This window comes from Balaenoptera physalus, assembly GCF_965194825.1.
Source record: "Balaenoptera physalus genome assembly, chromosome: 1".
NCBI classification, from domain to species: Eukaryota; Metazoa; Chordata; class Mammalia; order Artiodactyla; family Balaenopteridae; genus Balaenoptera; species Balaenoptera physalus.
The window spans coordinates 128340683-128360022 of NC_138882.1; the positions used below are offsets into that span (position 1 = coordinate 128340683).

At 39.2% G+C, this 19340-nt stretch overlaps 1 protein-coding gene across 3 annotated transcripts in view; it reads right to left on the reverse strand.

Annotated features, from left to right (window-relative positions):
• Positions 1 to 17700: 17700 nt before the first annotated feature.
• DNAJB4 (DnaJ heat shock protein family (Hsp40) member B4) overlaps positions 17701 to 19340 on the reverse strand; it is a 40243-nt gene continuing 38603 nt past the window's right edge. For all 3 annotated transcript variants that reach the window (XM_082420982.1, XM_082420983.1, XM_082420981.1), the window contains one exon: positions 17701 to 19012. In XM_082420982.1, coding sequence (XP_082277108.1) covers positions 18779 to 19012 — 234 coding nt within the window. In that variant the 3' untranslated portion in view covers positions 17701 to 18778. The remainder of the gene's footprint in view (positions 19013 to 19340) is intronic.

A 19340-nucleotide genomic window follows, 5' to 3' on the forward strand; every position in this document is an offset into this window, starting at 1 on the left:
CTTTGTAGTATAGTCTGAAGTCGGGGAGCCTCATTCCTCCAACTCCGTTTTTCTTTCTCAAGATTGCTTTGTCTATTCAGGGTCTTTTGTGTTTCCATACAAACTGTGAAATTTTTTGTTCTAGTTCTGTGACAAATGCCATTGGTAGTTTGATAGGGATTGCATTGAATCTGGAGATTGCTTTGGGTAGTATAGATATTTTTTCACAGTATTGATTCTTCCAGTCCAAGAACATGGTATATCTCTCCATCTGTTTGTATCATCTTTGATTTCTTTCATCAGTGTCTTATAATTTTCTGCATGCAGATCTTTTGTCTCCTTAGGTAGGTTTATTCCTAGGTATTTTATTCTTTTTGTTGCAGTGGTAAATGGGAGTGTTTTCTTAATTTCTCTTTCAGATTTTCCATCATTAGTGTATAGGAATGCAAGAGATTTCTGTGCATTAATTTTGTATCCTGCTACTTTACCAAATTCATTGATTAGCTCTAGTAGTTTTCTGGTAGCATCTTTACAATTCTCTATGTAGAGTATCATGCCATCTGCAAACAGTGACAGCTTTATTTCTTCTTTTCTGATTTGGATTCCTTTTATTTCTTTTTCTTCTCTGATTGCTGTGGGTAAAACTTCCAAAACTATGTTGAATAATAGTGGTGAGAGTGGATAACCTTGTCTTGTTCCTGAGCTTAGAGGAAATGATTTCAGTTTTTCACCATTGAGAATGATGTTGGCTGTGGGTTTGTCATAAGTAGCCTTTATTATGTTAAGGTAAGTTCCCTCTATGCCTACTTTCTGGAGAGTTTTTATCATAAATGGCTGTTGAATTTTGTCAAAAGCTTTTTCTGCATCTATTGAGATGATCATATGGTTTTTATTCTTCGATTTGTTAGTGTGGTGTATCACATTGATTGATTTGCGTATATTGAAGAATCCTTGCATTCCTGGGATAAACCCCACTTGATCATGGTGTATGATCCTTTTAATGTGCTGTTGGATTCTGTTTGGTAGTATTTTGTTGAGGATTTTTGCATCTATGTTCATCAGTGATATTGGCCTGTAGTTTTCTTTTTCTGTGACATCTTTGTCTGGTTTTGGTATCAGGGTGATAGTGGCCTCGTAGAATGAGTTTGGGAGTGTTCCTCCCTCTGCTTTATTTTGGAAGAGTTTGAGAAGGATAGGTGTTAGCTCTTCTCTAAATGTTTGATAGAATTCGCCTGTGAAGCCATCTGGTCCTGGGCTTTTGTTTGTTGGAAGAGTTTTAATCACAGTCTCAATTTCAGTGCTTGTGATTTGTCTGTTTATATTTTCTATTTCTTCCTGGTTCAGTCTTGGAAGCTTGTGCTTTTCTAAGAATTTGTCCATTTCTTCCAGGTTGTCCATTTTACTGGCACATAGTTGCTTGTAGTTATCTCTCACGATCCTTTGTATTTCTGCAGTGTCAGTTGTTACTTCTCCTTTTTCATTTCTAATTCTAAACCTTCCAAGACTGAACCAGGAAGAAACAGAAAAGATGAACAGACCAATCACAAGTAATGAAATTGAAACTGTGATTAAAAATCTTCCAACAAACAAAAGTCCAGGACCAGATGGCTTCACAAGTGAATTCTATCAAACATTTAGAGAAGAGCTAACACCTATCCTTCTCAAACTCTTCCAAAAAATTGCAGAGGAAGGAACACTCCCAAACTCATTCTATGAGGCCACCATCACCCTGATACCAAAACCAGACAAAGACACTACAAAAAAAGAAAATTACAGACCAATATCACTGATGAATATAGATGCAAAAATCCTCAACAAAATACTAGCAAACAGAATCCAACAACACATTAAAAGGATCATACACCACGATCAAGTGGGATTTATCCCAGGGATGCAAGGATTCTTCAATATACGCAAATCAATCAATGTGATACACCATATTAACAAATTGAAGAATAAAAACCATATGATCATCTCAATAGATGCAGAAAAAGCTTTTGACAAAATTCAACACCCATTTATGATAAAAACTCTCCAGAAAGTAGGCATAGAGGGAACCTACCTCAACATAATAAAGGCCATATATGGCAAACCCACAGCAAACATCATTCTCAATGGTGAAAAACTGAAAGCATTTCCTCTAAGATCAGGAACGAGACAAGGATGTCCACTCTCACCACCATTATTCAACATAGTTCTGGAAGTCCTAGCCACGGCAATCAGAGAAGAAAAAGAAATAAAAGGAATACAAATTGGAAAAGAAGAAGTAAAACTGTCACTGTTTGCGGATGACATGATACTATACATAGAGAATCCTAAAACTGCCACCAGAAAACTGCTAGAGCTAATTATGAAAGGGAAGAACCTACAACCAAGATTACTCTACCCGGCAAGGATCTCATTTAGATTTGATGGAGAAATCAAAAGCTTTACAGACAAGCAAAAGCTAAGAGAATTCAGCACCACCAAACCAGCTCTACAACAAATGCTAAAGGAACTTCTCTAAGTGGGAAACACAAGAGAAGTAAAGGACCTACAAAAACAAACCCAAAACAATTCATTTCTAATTCTATTGATTTGAGTCTTCTCCCTTTTTTTCTTGATGAGTCTGGCTAATGGTTTAACAATTTTGTTTATCTTCTCAAAGAACCAGCTTTTAGTTTTGTTGATCTTTGCTATCATTTCCTTCATTTCTTTTTCATTTATTTCTGATCTGATCTTTATGATATCTTTCCTTCTGCTAACTTTGGGGTTTTTTCTCTTCTTTCTCTACTTGCTTTAGGTGTAAGGTTAGGTTATTTATTTGAGATGTTTCTTGTTTCATAGGGTAGGATTGTATTGCTATAAACTTCCCTCTTAGAACTACTTTTGCTGCATCCCATCGGTTTTGGTTTGTTGTGCTTTCAATGTCATTTGTTTCTAGGTATTTTTTGATTTCCTCTTTGATTTCTTCAGTTATCTCTTGGTTATTAAGTAGCATATTGTTTAGCCTCCATGTGTCTGTATTTTTTATATATTTTTTCCTGTAACTGATATCTAGTCTCATAGTGTTGTGGTCAGAATAGATACTTGATACGATTTCAATTTTCTTAAATTTATCAAGGCTTGATTTGTGACCCAAGATATGATCTATCCTGGAGAATGTTCCATGAGCACTTGAGAAGAAAGTGTATTCTGTTGTTTTTAGATAGAATGTCCTATACATATCAATTAAGTCCATCTTGTTTAATGTATCATTTAAAGTTTGTGTTTCCTTATTTTTTTTCCTTTTGGATGATCTGTCTATTGGTGAAAGTGGGGTGTTAAAGTCCCCTACTATGATTGTGTTACTGTTGATTTCCCTTTTTATGGCTGTTGGCATTTGCCTTATGTATTGAGGTGCTCCTATGTTGGGTGCATAAATATTTACAATTGTTATATCTTCTTCTTGGATTGGTCCCTTGATCATTATGTAGTGTCCTTCTTTGTCTCTTGTAATAGTCTTTATTTTAAAGCCTATTTTGTCTGATATGAGAATTGCTACTCCAGCTTTCTTTTGATTTCCATTTGCATGGAATATCTTTTTCCATCCCCTCATTTTCAGTCTGTGTGTGTCCCTGGCTTTGAAGTGGGTCTCTTGTAGACAGCATATATACGAGTCTTGTTTTTGTATCCATTCAGCCAGTCTATGTCTTTTGGTTGTAGCATTTAATCCATTTGCATTTAAGGTAGTTATTGATATGTATGTTCCTATTACCATTTTCTTAACTGTTTGTTATTGTAGGTCTTTTCCTTCTCTTGTGTTTCCTGCCTAGAGAGGTTCCTTTAGCATTTGTTGTAAAGCTGTTATGATGGTGCTGAATTCTGTTAGCTTTTGCTTGTCTGTAAAGGTTTTATTTCTCCGTTGAATCTGAATGAGATCCTTGCTGGGTTGAGTAATCTTGGTTGTAGGTTTTTCCCTTTCATCACTTTAAATATGTCCTGCCTCTCCCTTCTAGCTTGCAGAGTTTCTGCTGAAAGATCAGCTGTTAACCTGATGGGGATTCCCTTGTGTATTATTTGTTGTTTTTCCCTTACTGCTTTTAATATTTTTTCTTTGTATTTAATTTTTGGTACTTTGATTAATATGTGTCTTGGAGTGTTTCTCCTTGGATTTATCTTGTATGGGACTCTCTGCGCTTCACGGATTTGATTGACTATTTCCTTTTCCATGTTAGGGAAGTTTTCAACTATAATCTCTTCAAATATTTTCTCAGTCCCTTTCTTTTTCTCTTCTTCTGGGACCCCTATAATTCGAATGTTGGTGCATTTAATGTTGTCCCAGAGGTCTCTAAGACTGTCCTCAATTCTTTTCATTCTTTTTTCTTTATTCTGCTCTGTGGTAGTTATTTCCACTATTTTATCTTCTAGTTCACTTATCTGTTCTTCTGCCTCAGTTATTCTGCTCTTGATTCCTTCTAGAGAATTTTTAATTTCATTTATTGTGTTGTTCATCATTGTTTGTTTGTGCTTTAGTCCTTCTAGCTGCTTGTTAAACGTTTCTTGTATTTTCTCCATTTTATTTCCAAGATTTTGGATCATCTTTACTATCATTACTCTGAATTCTTTTTCCGGTAGACTGCCTATTTCCTCTTCATTTGTTTGTTCTGGTGGGGTTTCACCTTGCTCCTTCATCTGTTGTGTTTCTCTGTCTCCTTATTTTGCTTAACTTACTGTGTTTGGGGTCTCCTTTTCGCAGGCTGCAGGTTTGTAGTTCCCATTGTTTTTGGTGTCTGCCCCCAGTGGGTAAGATTGGTTCAGTGGGTTGTGTAGGCTTCCTGGTGGAGGGTACTTGTGCCTGTGTTCTGGTGGATGAGGCTGGATCTTGTCTTTCTGGTGTGCAGGACCACGTCCAGTGGTGTGTTTTGGGGTGTCTGTGACCTTATTATGATTTTAGGCAGCCTCTCTGCTAATGGGTGGGGTTGTGTTCCTGTCTTGCTAGTTGTTTGGCATAGGGTGTCCAGCACTGTAGCTTGCTGGTCTTTGAATGGAGCTGGGTCTTAGCGTTGAGATGGAGATCTCTGGCAGACCTTTCGCCGTTTGATATTACATGGAGCCAGGAGGTCTCTGGTGGACCAATGTCCTGAACTTGGTTCTCCCACCTCAGAAGCACAGGCCTGACACCCAGCTGGAGCACCAAGACCCTGTCAGCCACACGGCTCAGAAGAAAAGGGAGAAAAAAAGGAAGATAGAATGGAAAAATAAAATAAAATAGTGTTATTAAAATAAAAAATAAAAAAATTTATTAAAAAGAAAGAAAGAAGAGAGCAACCAAACCAAAAAACAAATCCACCAATGATAACAAGCACTAAAAACTATACTAAAACAAAAACGGACAGCCAGAACCCTAGGACTGGCTAAAAGCAAAGCTAAGGAGACAAAATCACAAAAAGAAGCATACACATACACACTCACAAAAAGAGAAAAACAAAAAATATACCTGTATCTATATATTAAAAAAAAAGGAAGAGAGCAACCAAACCAATAAACAAATCTACCAATGATAATAAACTCTAAATACTAAACTAAGATAAGCATAAAACCAGAAACAAATTAGATGCAGAAAGCAAACCCCACGTCTACAGTTGCTCCCAACGTCCACTGCCTCAATTTTGGGATGATTCGTTGTTTATTCAGGTATCCCAGAGATGCAGGGTACTTCACATTGATTGTGGAGATTTAATCTGCTGCTCCTGAGGCTGCTGGGAGAGATTTCCCTTTCTCTTCTTTGTTCGCACAGCTCCTGGGGTTCAGCTTTGGATTTGGCCCCGCCTCTGCATGTAGGTCGCCTGAGGGCATCTGTTCCCACCCAGACAGGACGGGGTTAAAGTAGCAGCTGATTAGGGGCCTCTGGCTCACTCAGGCTGTGGGGTATGGAATGCAGGGTAGCCTGCAGCGGCAGAGGCCAGCATGATGTTGCAACAGCCTGAGGCGTGCCATGTGTTCTCCCGGGGAAGTTGTCCCTGGATCACGAGACTCTGGCAGCGGCAGGCGGCACAGGCTCCTGGGAGGGGAGGTGTGGATAGTGCTCTGTGCTTGCACTCAGGCTCCTTGGTGGCTGCAGTAGCAGTCTTATTGTTTCATGCCCGCCTCTGGGGTCCTCACTGATAGCCCGGCTGGCGCCCATCTCTGGAGCTCGTTTAGGCAGTGTTCTGAATCCCCTCTCCTCGCGCACCCTGAAACAATGGTCTCTTGCCTCTTAGGCAGTTCCAGACTTTTTCCCAGACTCCCTCCCAGCTAGCTATGGCACAATAGCCCCCTTCCGGCTGTGTTCACATAGCCAACCCCAGTCCTCTCCCTGGCATCTGACCTCCGAAGCCCAAGCCTCAGCTCCCGGCCCCACCCGTGCCGGTAGGTGAGCAGACAAGCTTCTCGGGCTGGTGAGTGCTGGTCGGCACCAGTCCTCTGTGCGGGAATCTCTCTGCTCTGCCCTCCGCACCCCTGTGGCTGCGCTCTCCTCCGTGGCTATGAAGCTTCCCCGCCACCACCCCCCATCTCCACCAGTGAAGGGGCTTCCTAGTTTGTGGAAACATTTCCTCCTTCACAGCTCCCTCCCACTGGTGCAGGTCCTGTCCCTATTCTTTTGTCTCTGGTTTTTCTTTTTTCTTTTGCCCTACCCAGGTACGTGGGGAGTTTCTTGCTTTTGGGGAGGTCTGAGGTCTTCTGCAAGCATTCAGTAGGTGTTCTATAGGAGTAGTTCCACGCGTAGATGTATTTCTGATGTATTTATGGGGAGGAAGGTGATCTCCACGTCTTACTCCTCCGCCATCTTGAAGGTCTCTCCTCTTTAAAACTTTTGATTGTAAATCTTTTCTTTACTTTTATTCTTATTTTTAAGAGGTAAGAATTTCAATTTACAAGAATATGCAGGAATGTTTTCTACTATATATAAATCAGCAGCCTGAGAGCTATAGAACCATATGTCCTTTAAAATCTTCATTTGAGAAACTTCAGCCAAAGATAAATTTTTAGTTTAACATAACTTAAAATGTCTAAGTAAACTTTTCTTTTAATATCATCCTGTCCATACCTAGTATTCTTTATAAAGTATCATATTCTATTAGGAAGCGATAAGTATTCTCCATTTACAAACAGGTAAAACAAGCCTGAAAAGAAATTTGATTGAGGCTCTACAGCTCTGAAAGCCAGGATCAGAGGTCAACATTTGACACCTTCTAGTTCCATTTTCTTTCTTTGACATTATCTTCTGCGTTTTTGGTGTGAAATAGGAAACATAATATTAACACTATTTGAAAATTAGGAAGTAAATCTTAATTAAATGTATTTTTCTTCTTTTCAATAAAGTTTCCCATCTCAGGACTTTTGTAATTGCTATTCTTTTTCCTTAAATGCTCTCCTACCAGGTCATGGACAGCTGCCCCCTTTGCATCATTGAGGTCTAAGTGCAAATGTCACTCTTCCCAAAGAGATGTTCTTTGACTGCTCTACCTAAAAAGTAGCACTCTTCTTTCCCTACCCATTATCACTTTTTTTCTTAATGCTTATCATCATCCAAAAAAATACATTATTCTTTAACTTTTTAAAAATGTTCTGTGATTAGAACATAAGGTTTTTAGTGGTAGGACTGTATCCCAACACCTACAACAGTGATATACATTCAGTATGCTCAGTAAATACTTGTTTAACGACGAAATGAAGGTTTTTTTAATAAAATTATAAATTTTATTTTGATACCTTGACATTTTTTAAATAAAAACAATGTGTGAAAATTAAATCTTTTGTTAGAACCCATGAGGTCAAATTTTTTATTTTTTAAAAAGGTAGTCATAGGCTCCAGCTCAGGCTGGGCTGGGGCTCCAGACACAAATGCTCACTGGATGCCTCCACCCTACACCCTCTTTCCTGCTGCTCCCTCTGCCCCACCCCTCCTTCCCTCCCTCCCTCCAGCTCTTCAAGTTCCCTGTTGCCTGAACCCAGAGCTGAAATCTGATGGAACCACCCCAATGTTCACTCCTAGACTCCTGGTTTTCCAGAAGATGAAATACCCAAGGTGGCATTGCTGATCAACTGAGGCAAGGATGGTCTGTTGAATAACTGATACTGAGACAATTTGTTACCCAGATGGAAATAATGAAACTGGAGGCCTGCGTCACACCATACAGAAAAAGCATATCTAGGTGGATTAAAATTTTTAAAATGAGATTTTTTAAAACCTTGAAAACTCTTAGAAAATATAAAAGAATATCTTTTGGACTTCAGGGTAGCTAAAGATTTCTGAAGACACAAAAAGTCCAAATCATAAAAGAAAAGATTGCGAAACCAGATTACATAAAAATTAAGAGCTTCTATTCACCAAAAAATGACATGAAGAAAACAGAGGACAAGCCACAAACTTGAAGGATATATCGGCAACACATTTAGCCAACAAGTAATTAATATCCAGAATATAAAGAACTACAATAAGAAATAACCCAATAGAAAATGTAAAAGACAGGGATAGTGATTTCACTAAAGAGAGAATACAAATGAGCAATAAGCATGTGAAAAGCTGCTCACTTGTTGGTAATCAAGGAAATGCAAAACAAGAGCACAATGAGATGCTGGTTTTATATTCAGTACATAAGAGATCTGACAATACAATTTTAACTACTTTGGAAAACAGAAATTATCATGTGAGCTTGGACACATCCTAAGACATGTGGGTCTTTACCTTAGAGAAATTTGTGCACACGTGTGCCAAGGGCAATGGACAAAAATTTTCTCAGCAGCATTATTCATGGTAAGCCAGACCCGAAGACAACCCAAATATCCATCTTTGGTAGGTGATGTGTGGTCATACAATGGAATAGTATCCTGCAATAAAAACGAACTCCAGTTCCAGGCAACAATATGGATAAATCTCATAGACATATTAAGCAATAGGCAAAACACAAAAGAAAGTATGAATCACACCATGTAACACTGAAAAACTGACAAACCAACTATATTGTTAGAATGAAGAGGAAAGTATACAAAAAGCCAGAAAAAGATTATTGTAAAATCAGGTCACTGGTTACCTGTAAGGGAGGGAAGGAAGAGGTTAAAATTGGAAAGGGCACACACGGTGTTTTGGGGTCCTAGCAATGTTAGAATTCTAGACTTGGTAGGAAAAACAAGCCAGGTTCTATGTGCCCTAGAAGGTAGCACACTGCTCACATTCCCTGGAGGAGACTTACTCACATGGCCACACCTAATTGCAAGGGAGGCTGGGAAGTGTAGTCCAGCTGTCTGTGTCCACTGTTGCCTTTCCCAGGCCCAGAACAGCACCTGGCATCTGAGTAGGTACCAGTCAAAATGTGTTGAATGAATACTGGCTGTGAGACTTTGGACAAGCAAATCAACCTCTGAAGACATTTGTCCCCTCTCTTGTTTAATACAATGTGACTTTAAACAGGGGTTATTATAAAACAACTTTATGTCTATAAATGTAGCATGTGCTCCTTGAAGAAAAAAAGATTTTTAATTTAAAAATTAAAATGAAAGCAACAGTTATCCTTAATCCCACGGTCTCAAGATCATCACTGTTAAACATTTTGGTTTCCTTTCTCCAGTCTTTTTTCTATAGATACACTATAGATAGCATTGTGCCCTAATTTTAAAAATTTGACCTGCTGCAAAATAAATAAATAAATAAATAATTTGAAAATAAAATAAAATTTGGAAGTCATCACTCCATAATTCTCCTTGTTAGAAATACAATATTTTCAAGTGTCCTAGGACTTAGAGATCATCTTACTAAACTTTTTATTTTATCAGTGAAGAACACCTAGGGCTTCCCTAGTGGTGCAGTGGTTGGGAATCTGCCTGCCAATGCAGGGGACACGGGTTCGAGTCCTAGTCCGGGAAGATCCCACATGCCAAGGAGCAACTAAGCCCGTGAGCTACAGCTACTGAGCCTGCGCTCTAGGGCCTGCGAGCCACAACTACTGAAGCCCACGTGCCTACAGGCCATGCTCCGCAACAAGAGAAGCCACCGCGATGAGAAGCCCACTCGCAGTAACGAAGACCCAACACAGCCAAAAATAAAAATTAATTAATTAATTAATTAAATAAAACTGCTCTGTGAAAGGCACTATTACGGGAATGAAAAGACAAACCACAGACTGGGTTATTTATAAAAACAAAAAACAAAAAAACACCTAAACAGAGAGGTTAAATTAGCTGCTCAATGTTACAAACGTTAGTTATTGATAAAACCTGATGTCTAATAGTATTCTTCCCACCAACATTTTGCTTTCCTTCATTAGTGGATCATATTTTAAACAGACCACCCTCTAGTACTATATTATTATGTACTTTATTTCAGCTTTCAGAAGTAAGTAAAAAAATTACTCATAAAAAAATAAAGGCGTATCCATTTTCTTTCTCCAAAGACATTTGTTAAAATACATCATTACTAGCTTAGGCATTTTAATAACTGCACTAATATGAACAACTAATGCATATTACAGGCCTTCCCTGGTGGCGCAGTGGTTAAGAATCTGCCTGCCAATACAGGGGACACAGGTTCGAGCCCTGGTCCAGGAAGATTCCACATGCCGCAGAGCAACTAAGCCCGTGCGCCACAACTACTGAGCCTGCGCTCTAGAGCCTGTGAGCCACAACTACTAACCCATGTGCCTAGAGCCCGTGCTCCGCAACAAGAGAAGCCACTGCAATGAGAAGCCTGCACACCGCAACAAAGAGTAGCCCCTGCTTGCCGCAACTAGAGAAAGCCCGTGCGCAGCAACGAAGACCCAACACAGCCAAAAATCAATCAATCAATCAATTAATAATAAAAAACATATTACAAGCAACTTACCTATCACCCTTTCAAGAAGCTTTTTTTAATCTGTTAGGATTTAAGCGTTATGAGGCTCCGGTATGAGACAGTAATGTGCTGCTCCGCAGACCTACTCCCCAGTGAAACTGGTGAAAATTACTTTTTAAAACAACTATTTCAAGTCTCTAGAGGGAGGGACTTCCCTGGTGGTCCAGTGGGTAAGACTCCAAGCTCGCAATGCAGGGGACCTGGGTTCAATCCCTGGTTCAGGAACTAGATCCTGCATGCATGCAACTAAGAGTCCAAATGCTGCAACTAAGTCCTGGCGCAGCAAAAATAAATAAATTAATTAATTAAATATTTTAAAAATAAATAAAATCTCTAGAGGGAATTCCCCTGCAGTCCAGTGGTTAGGACTCCGCACTTTCACTGCCAAGGGCCCAGGTTCGATCCCTGGTCAGGGAACCAGATCCCACATGCTGCAACTAAAGATCCTGCGTGCTGCAGCTAAGACCTGGCTCAGCCAAATAAATAAATATTTTTAAAAAAAGAAAGAAAGAAGGAAAGAAAAGCTACTAAAATTCTGTAAGAATAGTGAGAACCTGTGGTATTTGAACAAAGACCCACACTATTCCTCCCCCTTCCAACTCAGTGAGATGGAAACTCCACTCCAGACGGGCACAGCCAGGAGTATCCTGTTCCTCCAGTGGGAGGAATTATAACCCAGTCAGAGGGTTATCTTCCTGGGAAGGCAGGACATCAGTATTTCTCATCCTGTCCCATTACCTGCGGCTGAGGCTAAGTTCTGGGTGAGTGTGCGGGAGAGTTGGGGGATCCCTCCTTCTACTCCCACATTAGGATGGAGGATCTACCTTGGGAGCAGCACAGCTGAGGATACTGGAGCCCTCAGGGCCCTTATACTGGTTCATGGGGCAGAGTTTCCATGCTTGGAGAGACAAGCTGAGGAAACCTGGTGTCACTCTCAAATTGCCCCCCACCCAGCAGCACTAAGCTCCTAAAACAGGGGTGTCACTCAGAAAGATCGGCAACATTGTTCCTACCTGCCAGCACTAGTTTGCCTGAGAGAGGAAAGAGAAAAGTGGGAAGAGCCCTCCGAGGGTCAGAACAAATCTCAAACAAAATTTCAGAACTATCCTTTCAAAGGAATCTAATTCGATCAGTTTGTGGAGCAATTTATGGCCCAAGGGCTGTTGTTGAAAACAACAGAGTATCAATCAGCAATTAGTGTAGCTTAACAGCAGGGTGTGGTCAGGGAAAGAGACAAAGAAAGCCTTATTAAAACCACTGTCATCCCAGGGTGACTGAGCATACTCAAGGCTGCATCATCTGAAGAACAACATCAGAGGCTTCCCATCACAGCGGGAAAATAGACTTTACTAACTTATTCAGCCAGTCACTAAAAATGTAAATAACAAGTCCTAAAAGAAGGTGGGGACCAGTACCTAGAGTTGCTCTAATATATTATTGAAAATGCTTAATATAAAAAATAAATAAATAATAAGACATACAAAGAAACAAAATATGACCCCTACACCAGAAAGTAAGAAGGCACAAGAACTGCATGTGAAGCAACCAGATGTTGGATTTAAAAACTTCAAAGTAGACAATATAAATATGTTCAAAGAACAAAAGGAATCCATGATTAATTACAGAAGATATGATGACCGTGTCTCATCAAATAGAGAATGTCAATACAGAGAAATTATGAAAAAGAACCAAGTGGAAATTCTAAAGCTGAAACAACAATAACTGAAATAATCAACTCACTAGACGGGCGCAACAGTAGATGTCAACTGGCAGGAGAAGAAAATTAGTAAACTTGAAGACAGACTGACGAAGTTTATGCAATTCAATAGAATAGAGAGAATGAAGAATGAATAGAGAGAAAAAAGAATGAAGGAAAATGAACAGAGCCTTGGAGAAATGTGGAACACCATGAAATGCATCAATATATGCAAAACTGGAGTACCAAAAGGAGAGGAGAGAAAGAAAGGAGAAGAAAAAATATTTAAAGAAATAATGGCTGAGGACTTCCCTGGCAGTCCAGTGGTTAAGACTTTGCCTTCCAATGCAGGGAGTGTGGGTTTGATCCCTGGTTGGGGAGCTAAGATCCTACATGCCTCATGGCCAAAAAACCAAAACATAAAACAGAAGCAATATTGTTAACAAATTCAATAAAGACTTTAAAAATGGTCCACATCAAAAAAAAAAAATCTTATAAAAAGAAAGAATGAAAGAAAGAATGAATGAAAGGAAGGAAGGAAGGAAGGCAGGCTAGAAGGCTGGAAACTTCCCAAATTTATTGAAAAACATTAGTCTATATATCCACGAAGGTCAACAAACTCCACAGAGGATAAGCATGGAGATCCATAGACATCATAGTAAAAATGCTGATGGCCAATGACAAGGAGAAACTCTTGAATGCAGCAAGAGATAAACTACTCATCACTTACAAAAGAATCCCAATAAAATCGGCTTACTTATAACTGGAAATAAGGGAGACCAGAGACAGTGGGATAAGATGTTAAAAGTGCTCCAAGAAAAAAATCTGTCAACCAAGAATCCTGTATCCAGCAAAGCTATCTTTCAAAAAATGAAGGCAAAATAAAGACATTCTCAGATAAACAAAAACTGAGAGAATTTGTTGATAGCAGACCCACATTACAAGAAATACTAACAGATCTTCAGGCTGAAAGCAAGTGGCCCCAGACAGTAACTCAAATCCACATGAACAAACAAAGAGCACTGGTAGAGGTAATTATGTAATTATAAAACACAATGCAAATCCTATTTCCTCTCCTTTCTTTCTCTTAACTGATTTAGAAAGTAATTGTATAAAACAACATACATATAACGTATCAACCATAATATATAGAAATGTAGTATATTTGCCAACAACAACACAAAGGAGATGAGTGAGAACAGTGCTGTATTGGAGAAATTACAAATACTAAACCAGTCTTGCACTCCTAGAAAAAATCCCACTTGGTCATCATGTATACCTTCTACAAACTTAATGAGAATAAACCTATATAAGACAGCAACTAATTTTAAAATAATACTAAGGCCCCATTTTCAGTTAAGGGTTCCAGTTTTAACTTCTGAAAAATTTCCTTCAAGATTTATGAGTCAAATATTTTGGAAAAAAATTCATAAAATGTTTAACTAGTCCTATTGTATAATTACTACTCTGAAGTGGGCTGTGCCAATTTTCCAGGTTGCTTTAATAAGTAAGGGAGTGTCATTTATAAAAGCCAGAGTAAAATATAATTTCCCCAGTTGAGAGGGGTATGTTTCTGAAAGCATTCGGTAGGAACACAATTAGCTGAGGAATTCCAGTTGTTATAGGAAAAAAAAAATGTCTTAGGCAGAACCCTAAGAAGTCAGATTTTTCCTTTTCTTTTTTGGATTTGAGACTTTAAAATCCAAACTTGAAAATATCGGGGTTCCTTTCTTTTCTAGTTTATGCTTCCTCCCCCAGCTCTGCCCCACCCTCGCCAAAGGCAAAGCAGAGGTTATTACAGAAAAGTTAGAAAATCCAAGTAAGGCAAGCAGGAATCTCACACACACACACACTCCCAATACAGAGGCAGGGGCAGAGGCTGATCCGGGCTGTGTGGGTCACACCTGGGCACCTGCTGGCCACCCTGCGGTTTGTAACTGACCTTCTGTCCTTAACAACCCCTCAAACAGGAAATCTCTGGATGGTTTCAAACTCCACTCCCCCGCCCCGCCCCTCCATAAACACCGCAGAACGGGAACAACTTGCTGGAAGTTAGAAGCTGGTTCAGAAGCAATCCAACTCAAAGAAAGTTTCTGAAGAAACGGACAAAAATAATCAAAGCCCCCCCCCCAACTAAAGCTAGCCCACGGAAAAATAGACTCTCAGAAGCCCCTGCCTGGGGCATACGCGTTTCCAACCCAATTGTCATCTTAGTCAAGCGGTTTTCAGATGAACGCTTTTCCGGGACTCTGACCTGGGGACGCCGGGGTTGGTAGCCCAGCCGCAGCGGCCAGGCCCTGTGAGGAGGCCCAGCGCCCCGCCCTCCCTTCCGGCCGGTGAGTCGGCGCGGCCGGCCTGAGCCAGGCTGAGGCGCTGGGGAGCGCGGGCCTGGGCGCTGTCCCGGGAGAGCCCGTGAGTGCGCGGGATGGGGTGGGTGAGGAAGTGGGGATCCCACGCACCGAAGGGCACGAAGAGCCCGGGGATTCGAGAGGAGAGGCCCGGGCGGTGGGGTCGCTGGAGGTTGCGGCGGGGGGAGGTGGTCGGCGCCTGTGTTCCTGGGCTTGGGGTGGGGAACTCAACCGTAGGGACGGGGCGCGTGGTGCGGGAGGTGGGTGGGCCCGGAGCTGGCACCCAGTCCTACAGGAGGCTGGGGAGGAGGGCCGCGCAGAGCGGGGGAGAGCGGGGGCCCCCCCTGCCGGGGCTGGGGGCTGCACAGCTCTCGGGTGGGCTGCGGCAGGCCGGGGAGTGGGGGTGGCGAGGGGGAGAGTGGGCTGCGCCCGGAAGTCAGCGTTTATGCTCACTAAAATGAAGGCTGCACGAAGTAAAAAGAGTGATAGTCTTTAACTGGGAATAAATATGGCTTGCCAGTCCCTGCTTACTAGAAACTTTTCAGGATCGCTCATTCTCACAGCTTCAGTAAGATGCTTGCAAACTTATTTTTCCTTTGTTATACATAACAGGTATATGAAGAAAGGCAATTAAGCAAAAAAGAAGCCTAGCCTCATTCCAAATGTTTCATATTTTTCAGGTTTTAGAATTCTCAGTTAATCCCATCTCTTGAACCCCTTCATTCCCAGTCCCAGAGATGCAAAATATATACTTCTGATTAAAAATATTGTGCAACCTTTAACCTATTAAACGTAACTAAATATTTCCCAAGCTCTTCTCTGATACAGATCTCCTGTTATAATTTAGTGTCACAGTAGTACTTCTGGTGCAGATTTTTTGTCTCATCTCGGTGTCACCCCTCTAACAGAAACAGGAGTGGAGTTCTTTGCCTCTGGTTTTATTTCTCATGCTTAAGGTTGCGTCCAAAACTTCTCATTTTCCTCTGTCATTCACTTTACTCTCCTTTTCTTTTCCCAAATCTCCAGTTTCCTCTTTATAAGAATGGCTTAAGAACTACATTCACATAAACCAAAATTCTAACAGCTACAGAGATGATGTACCAATCAAATTTTAGTTGTAGGAAAGGTAGGTAAACATGTTTATCAATTATTAGCTTACTGAGATCCACAGTACTTCAGAACTATTCCAGGTATCCAAGAACCTGGTTGAATTTAAAGAGAACATTTTAAAATCAAAAGTACCTTCATAACTTAAGTAAATAAGAAAACTTTAAAACTCTTACATTAAGTCAAATTCAATAAATAAAAATTGGGCACTTACTACAAACTAAGGCATTATTTGATACTGATATACTGAAAGACATGAAAAATATTGATATACTGTTTTTATATAGCAATGCAAATTAATTTTACTACTAGAAGAATAATTCTGTACTTTAAAAAAATACTTTTTAATCCAAAGATTATCCATCTATCTAATCTACAAATCATTTATTTAACTTGGGAGAAATTGCTTAATCAAGAAAATTACAATAAATGACAGTGGGTTTAAAATAGAAACCACACCTACCACTCTGACTGATGCTTTTCAGCTCTTATCTCTTTAGACCTGTGAGAAAATTTCCATGATGTTCGTACTTCCCTAAGGAGTTTTAAATGTCAGAGAAAATTTATAAAGGAATCATTTATGAATTAGATGGAATAATATGCATGATTAGCTGAATTCTCTGGTATTTTCAAGCATTTTCCACTTGCAACTAAAGTATATGGTTATTCCCAACAATTTTACTCTTAGGTATATTCCGAAGAGAATTGAAAAATTATGTACACAAAAACTTGTACAAAAATGTTCATAGTGGCATTATTCATAATAGCCAAAAAGTGGAAATAACCTAAATGCCCATCAACTAATGAATGCATAAACAGAAGGTGGTATATCCATACAATGGAATATTATTCCACCATAAAGAAAGGAACAAAGTACTGATACATGATGCAACATGGATGTACCCTGAAAACATTATGCTAAGCAAAAGAGGACCAAAAAAAAAAAAAAAGCCAAACATTGTTTGATCCCATTTGTAGGAAATGTCCAGAATAGATAAATCCATAGGGACAGAAAGTAGATTAGTGTTTGCCAGGGGCTGGAGGAATGGGAAGTCAGTGCTAATGGTTATTCAGTTTCTTTCTGGGGTGATAAAAATGTTCTGGAATTAGAAAGTGGTTGCACAACTCTGTGAATATACTAAAACCACTGGATTGTACACTTTAAAAGGGTAAACTTTTTATTTTTATGTCTAAGTGAGAGATGTTGAAATGCCCCATCTTTTATTTATTTATTTATTTTATTATTTTATTATTTTTTTGGCTGTGTTGGGTCTTCGTTTCTGTGCGTGGGCTTCCTCTAGTTGCGGCAAGCGGGGGCCACCCTTCATTGCGGTGCACGGGCCTCTCACTATCGTGGCCTCTCTTGTTGCGGGGCACAGGCTCCAGACGCGCAGGCTCAGTAGTTGTGGCTCACGGGCCTAATTGCTCCGTGGCATGTGGGATCTTCCTAGACCAGGGCTCGAACCCGTGTCCCCTGCATTAGCAGGCAGATTCTCAACCACTGCGCCACCAGGGAAGCCCCAAGGGTAAACTTGTTAGCAGGTGAATTATATCTCAATAAAGTGGTAAAGTATGTGGTGATTAAAACCTATGTATTGAATTTCTAAAAGAAGACAATATTCTGCTGAAAGGTGATAGGGTCCAATATACCTTGTATACCAATCAAACTGAAAATCACTTTTGAACCAAAAACATTGGTTCAAAATATCATTCTTACTATAGCTATAAAACAGAAAACAGAATAACTTTTTAAACGTAAATATATTTTAAAAATTAAAACACCTAAGAATGCAATCTATACATATGAAAAAGTAAAATATTTATATGCATAACAAGTAGTAGCAACATCATTCATAAGCAGCAGTTAGTGTTTATTTTCCCCATATTTTGGTTTAACACCATAGTGGTAGTTTATTCTTTTTAGGGAAATTGCATATGGTACATATAGCATATTATGAGTAAGTTATAGAAGGCTGTGTAATTGGAAAATTAATTCCAAGTAACAATATTTCCTCTAAAAACACATTTATTATCAAACAAATTATTTTTAACTAGTGGACAATAAAATGTACCTATAATTTATTAAGTCCAAGATATATACTCAACTTGCATAAAATTATATATGGCATTTTAAAAACAACCTATTTCTAAAATATCAGTAATTCAGGCCAATTGGGATTTCCACAGGAGATAAATTGCCATTAATATCCTTTTTATGAAGAAAAGGTCTGCCTTAAGAACATTACAACTATGTTATTAAGAAATGCTACAGCATACTTTAAAAATCAAAATGGTGAAACATATGTATTAGGATATTCTTTTATGGGTACCAGCCCTATAGCAGCATTTCATATGGTGACTTTAATCTAGTTAACCAGATTTCCAAGTGACTTGGGTTTTTATTTTCTAGAAATACCTATCACATGTATAGTTTCGTTAAGAATTTAAATTTCCATTATAAATGAGAACCTATCATACTGATAATGTAAAGATAAAAGAAATAAAGTACTTGGATATCCTAGTACTTTATTAGAAATATATCTACTAACTCCACAGAAACAAGTTTTACATGTAAGCAAAATACTAAAATTTTCTGATTCGGGAGAAATGAAATAAAATACAGTGAATGGTTTTCTCTTCTTCTCTAACTGTAAAAATCCCTTTTGCCTTTTTATTTGACCCGTCTCTATTCATGCAATTTAATGAACCCTCGAAATAATTTACATGTCTTTATACAGAATTCACATCTACATCAGTAAATGGCCAGTCCTTTTATATTTTCAGTGCCTTATCAAAATATGGGTAACAAAGTTTTTCATTCTATGAGGCAGGAAGATGTTTCCTAAGTACTTCTTTGGATGATGAGGATATAGTATCTGGGAAGGACACCTCAAATTCTATTAGAAGGTCACCACGTTGCTCAGGATTTTTTGGAAACGGTAGCCCATATCCGATAATTCTTCGCCTCATTCCAGGTTTCACAATATCATTTATTGTCATAGGTATGGTTCTTCCATCCATTGTTGGCACATTAAATGAGCAGCCACACAATGCCTAAAATGGACCAAATAAAATTAACAAACTTCAAAATGTAAAAGTCTAATCAAAAATATTACCAGCTGTAAAGGACGATACCTCTAAGGCAAATTTTTAACCTCCAAAAGAATATCAATAATTATAAGACTTTTTCCACATTAGAAAGTCCCTTCAGGACACACATAATCAGACATTTTACAAAAGAAGGAAAGGAGAAGGGGAAGGAAAAGAAAAGGAAAAACAGAGGAAAGAATGTCTTTCACATTTCCCTGGAATTAAATGGATTGTTTGAGGCTGCTATTACAACATTCAAGATACAGGGATGGAATGGGAGAAGAGAAGAGGG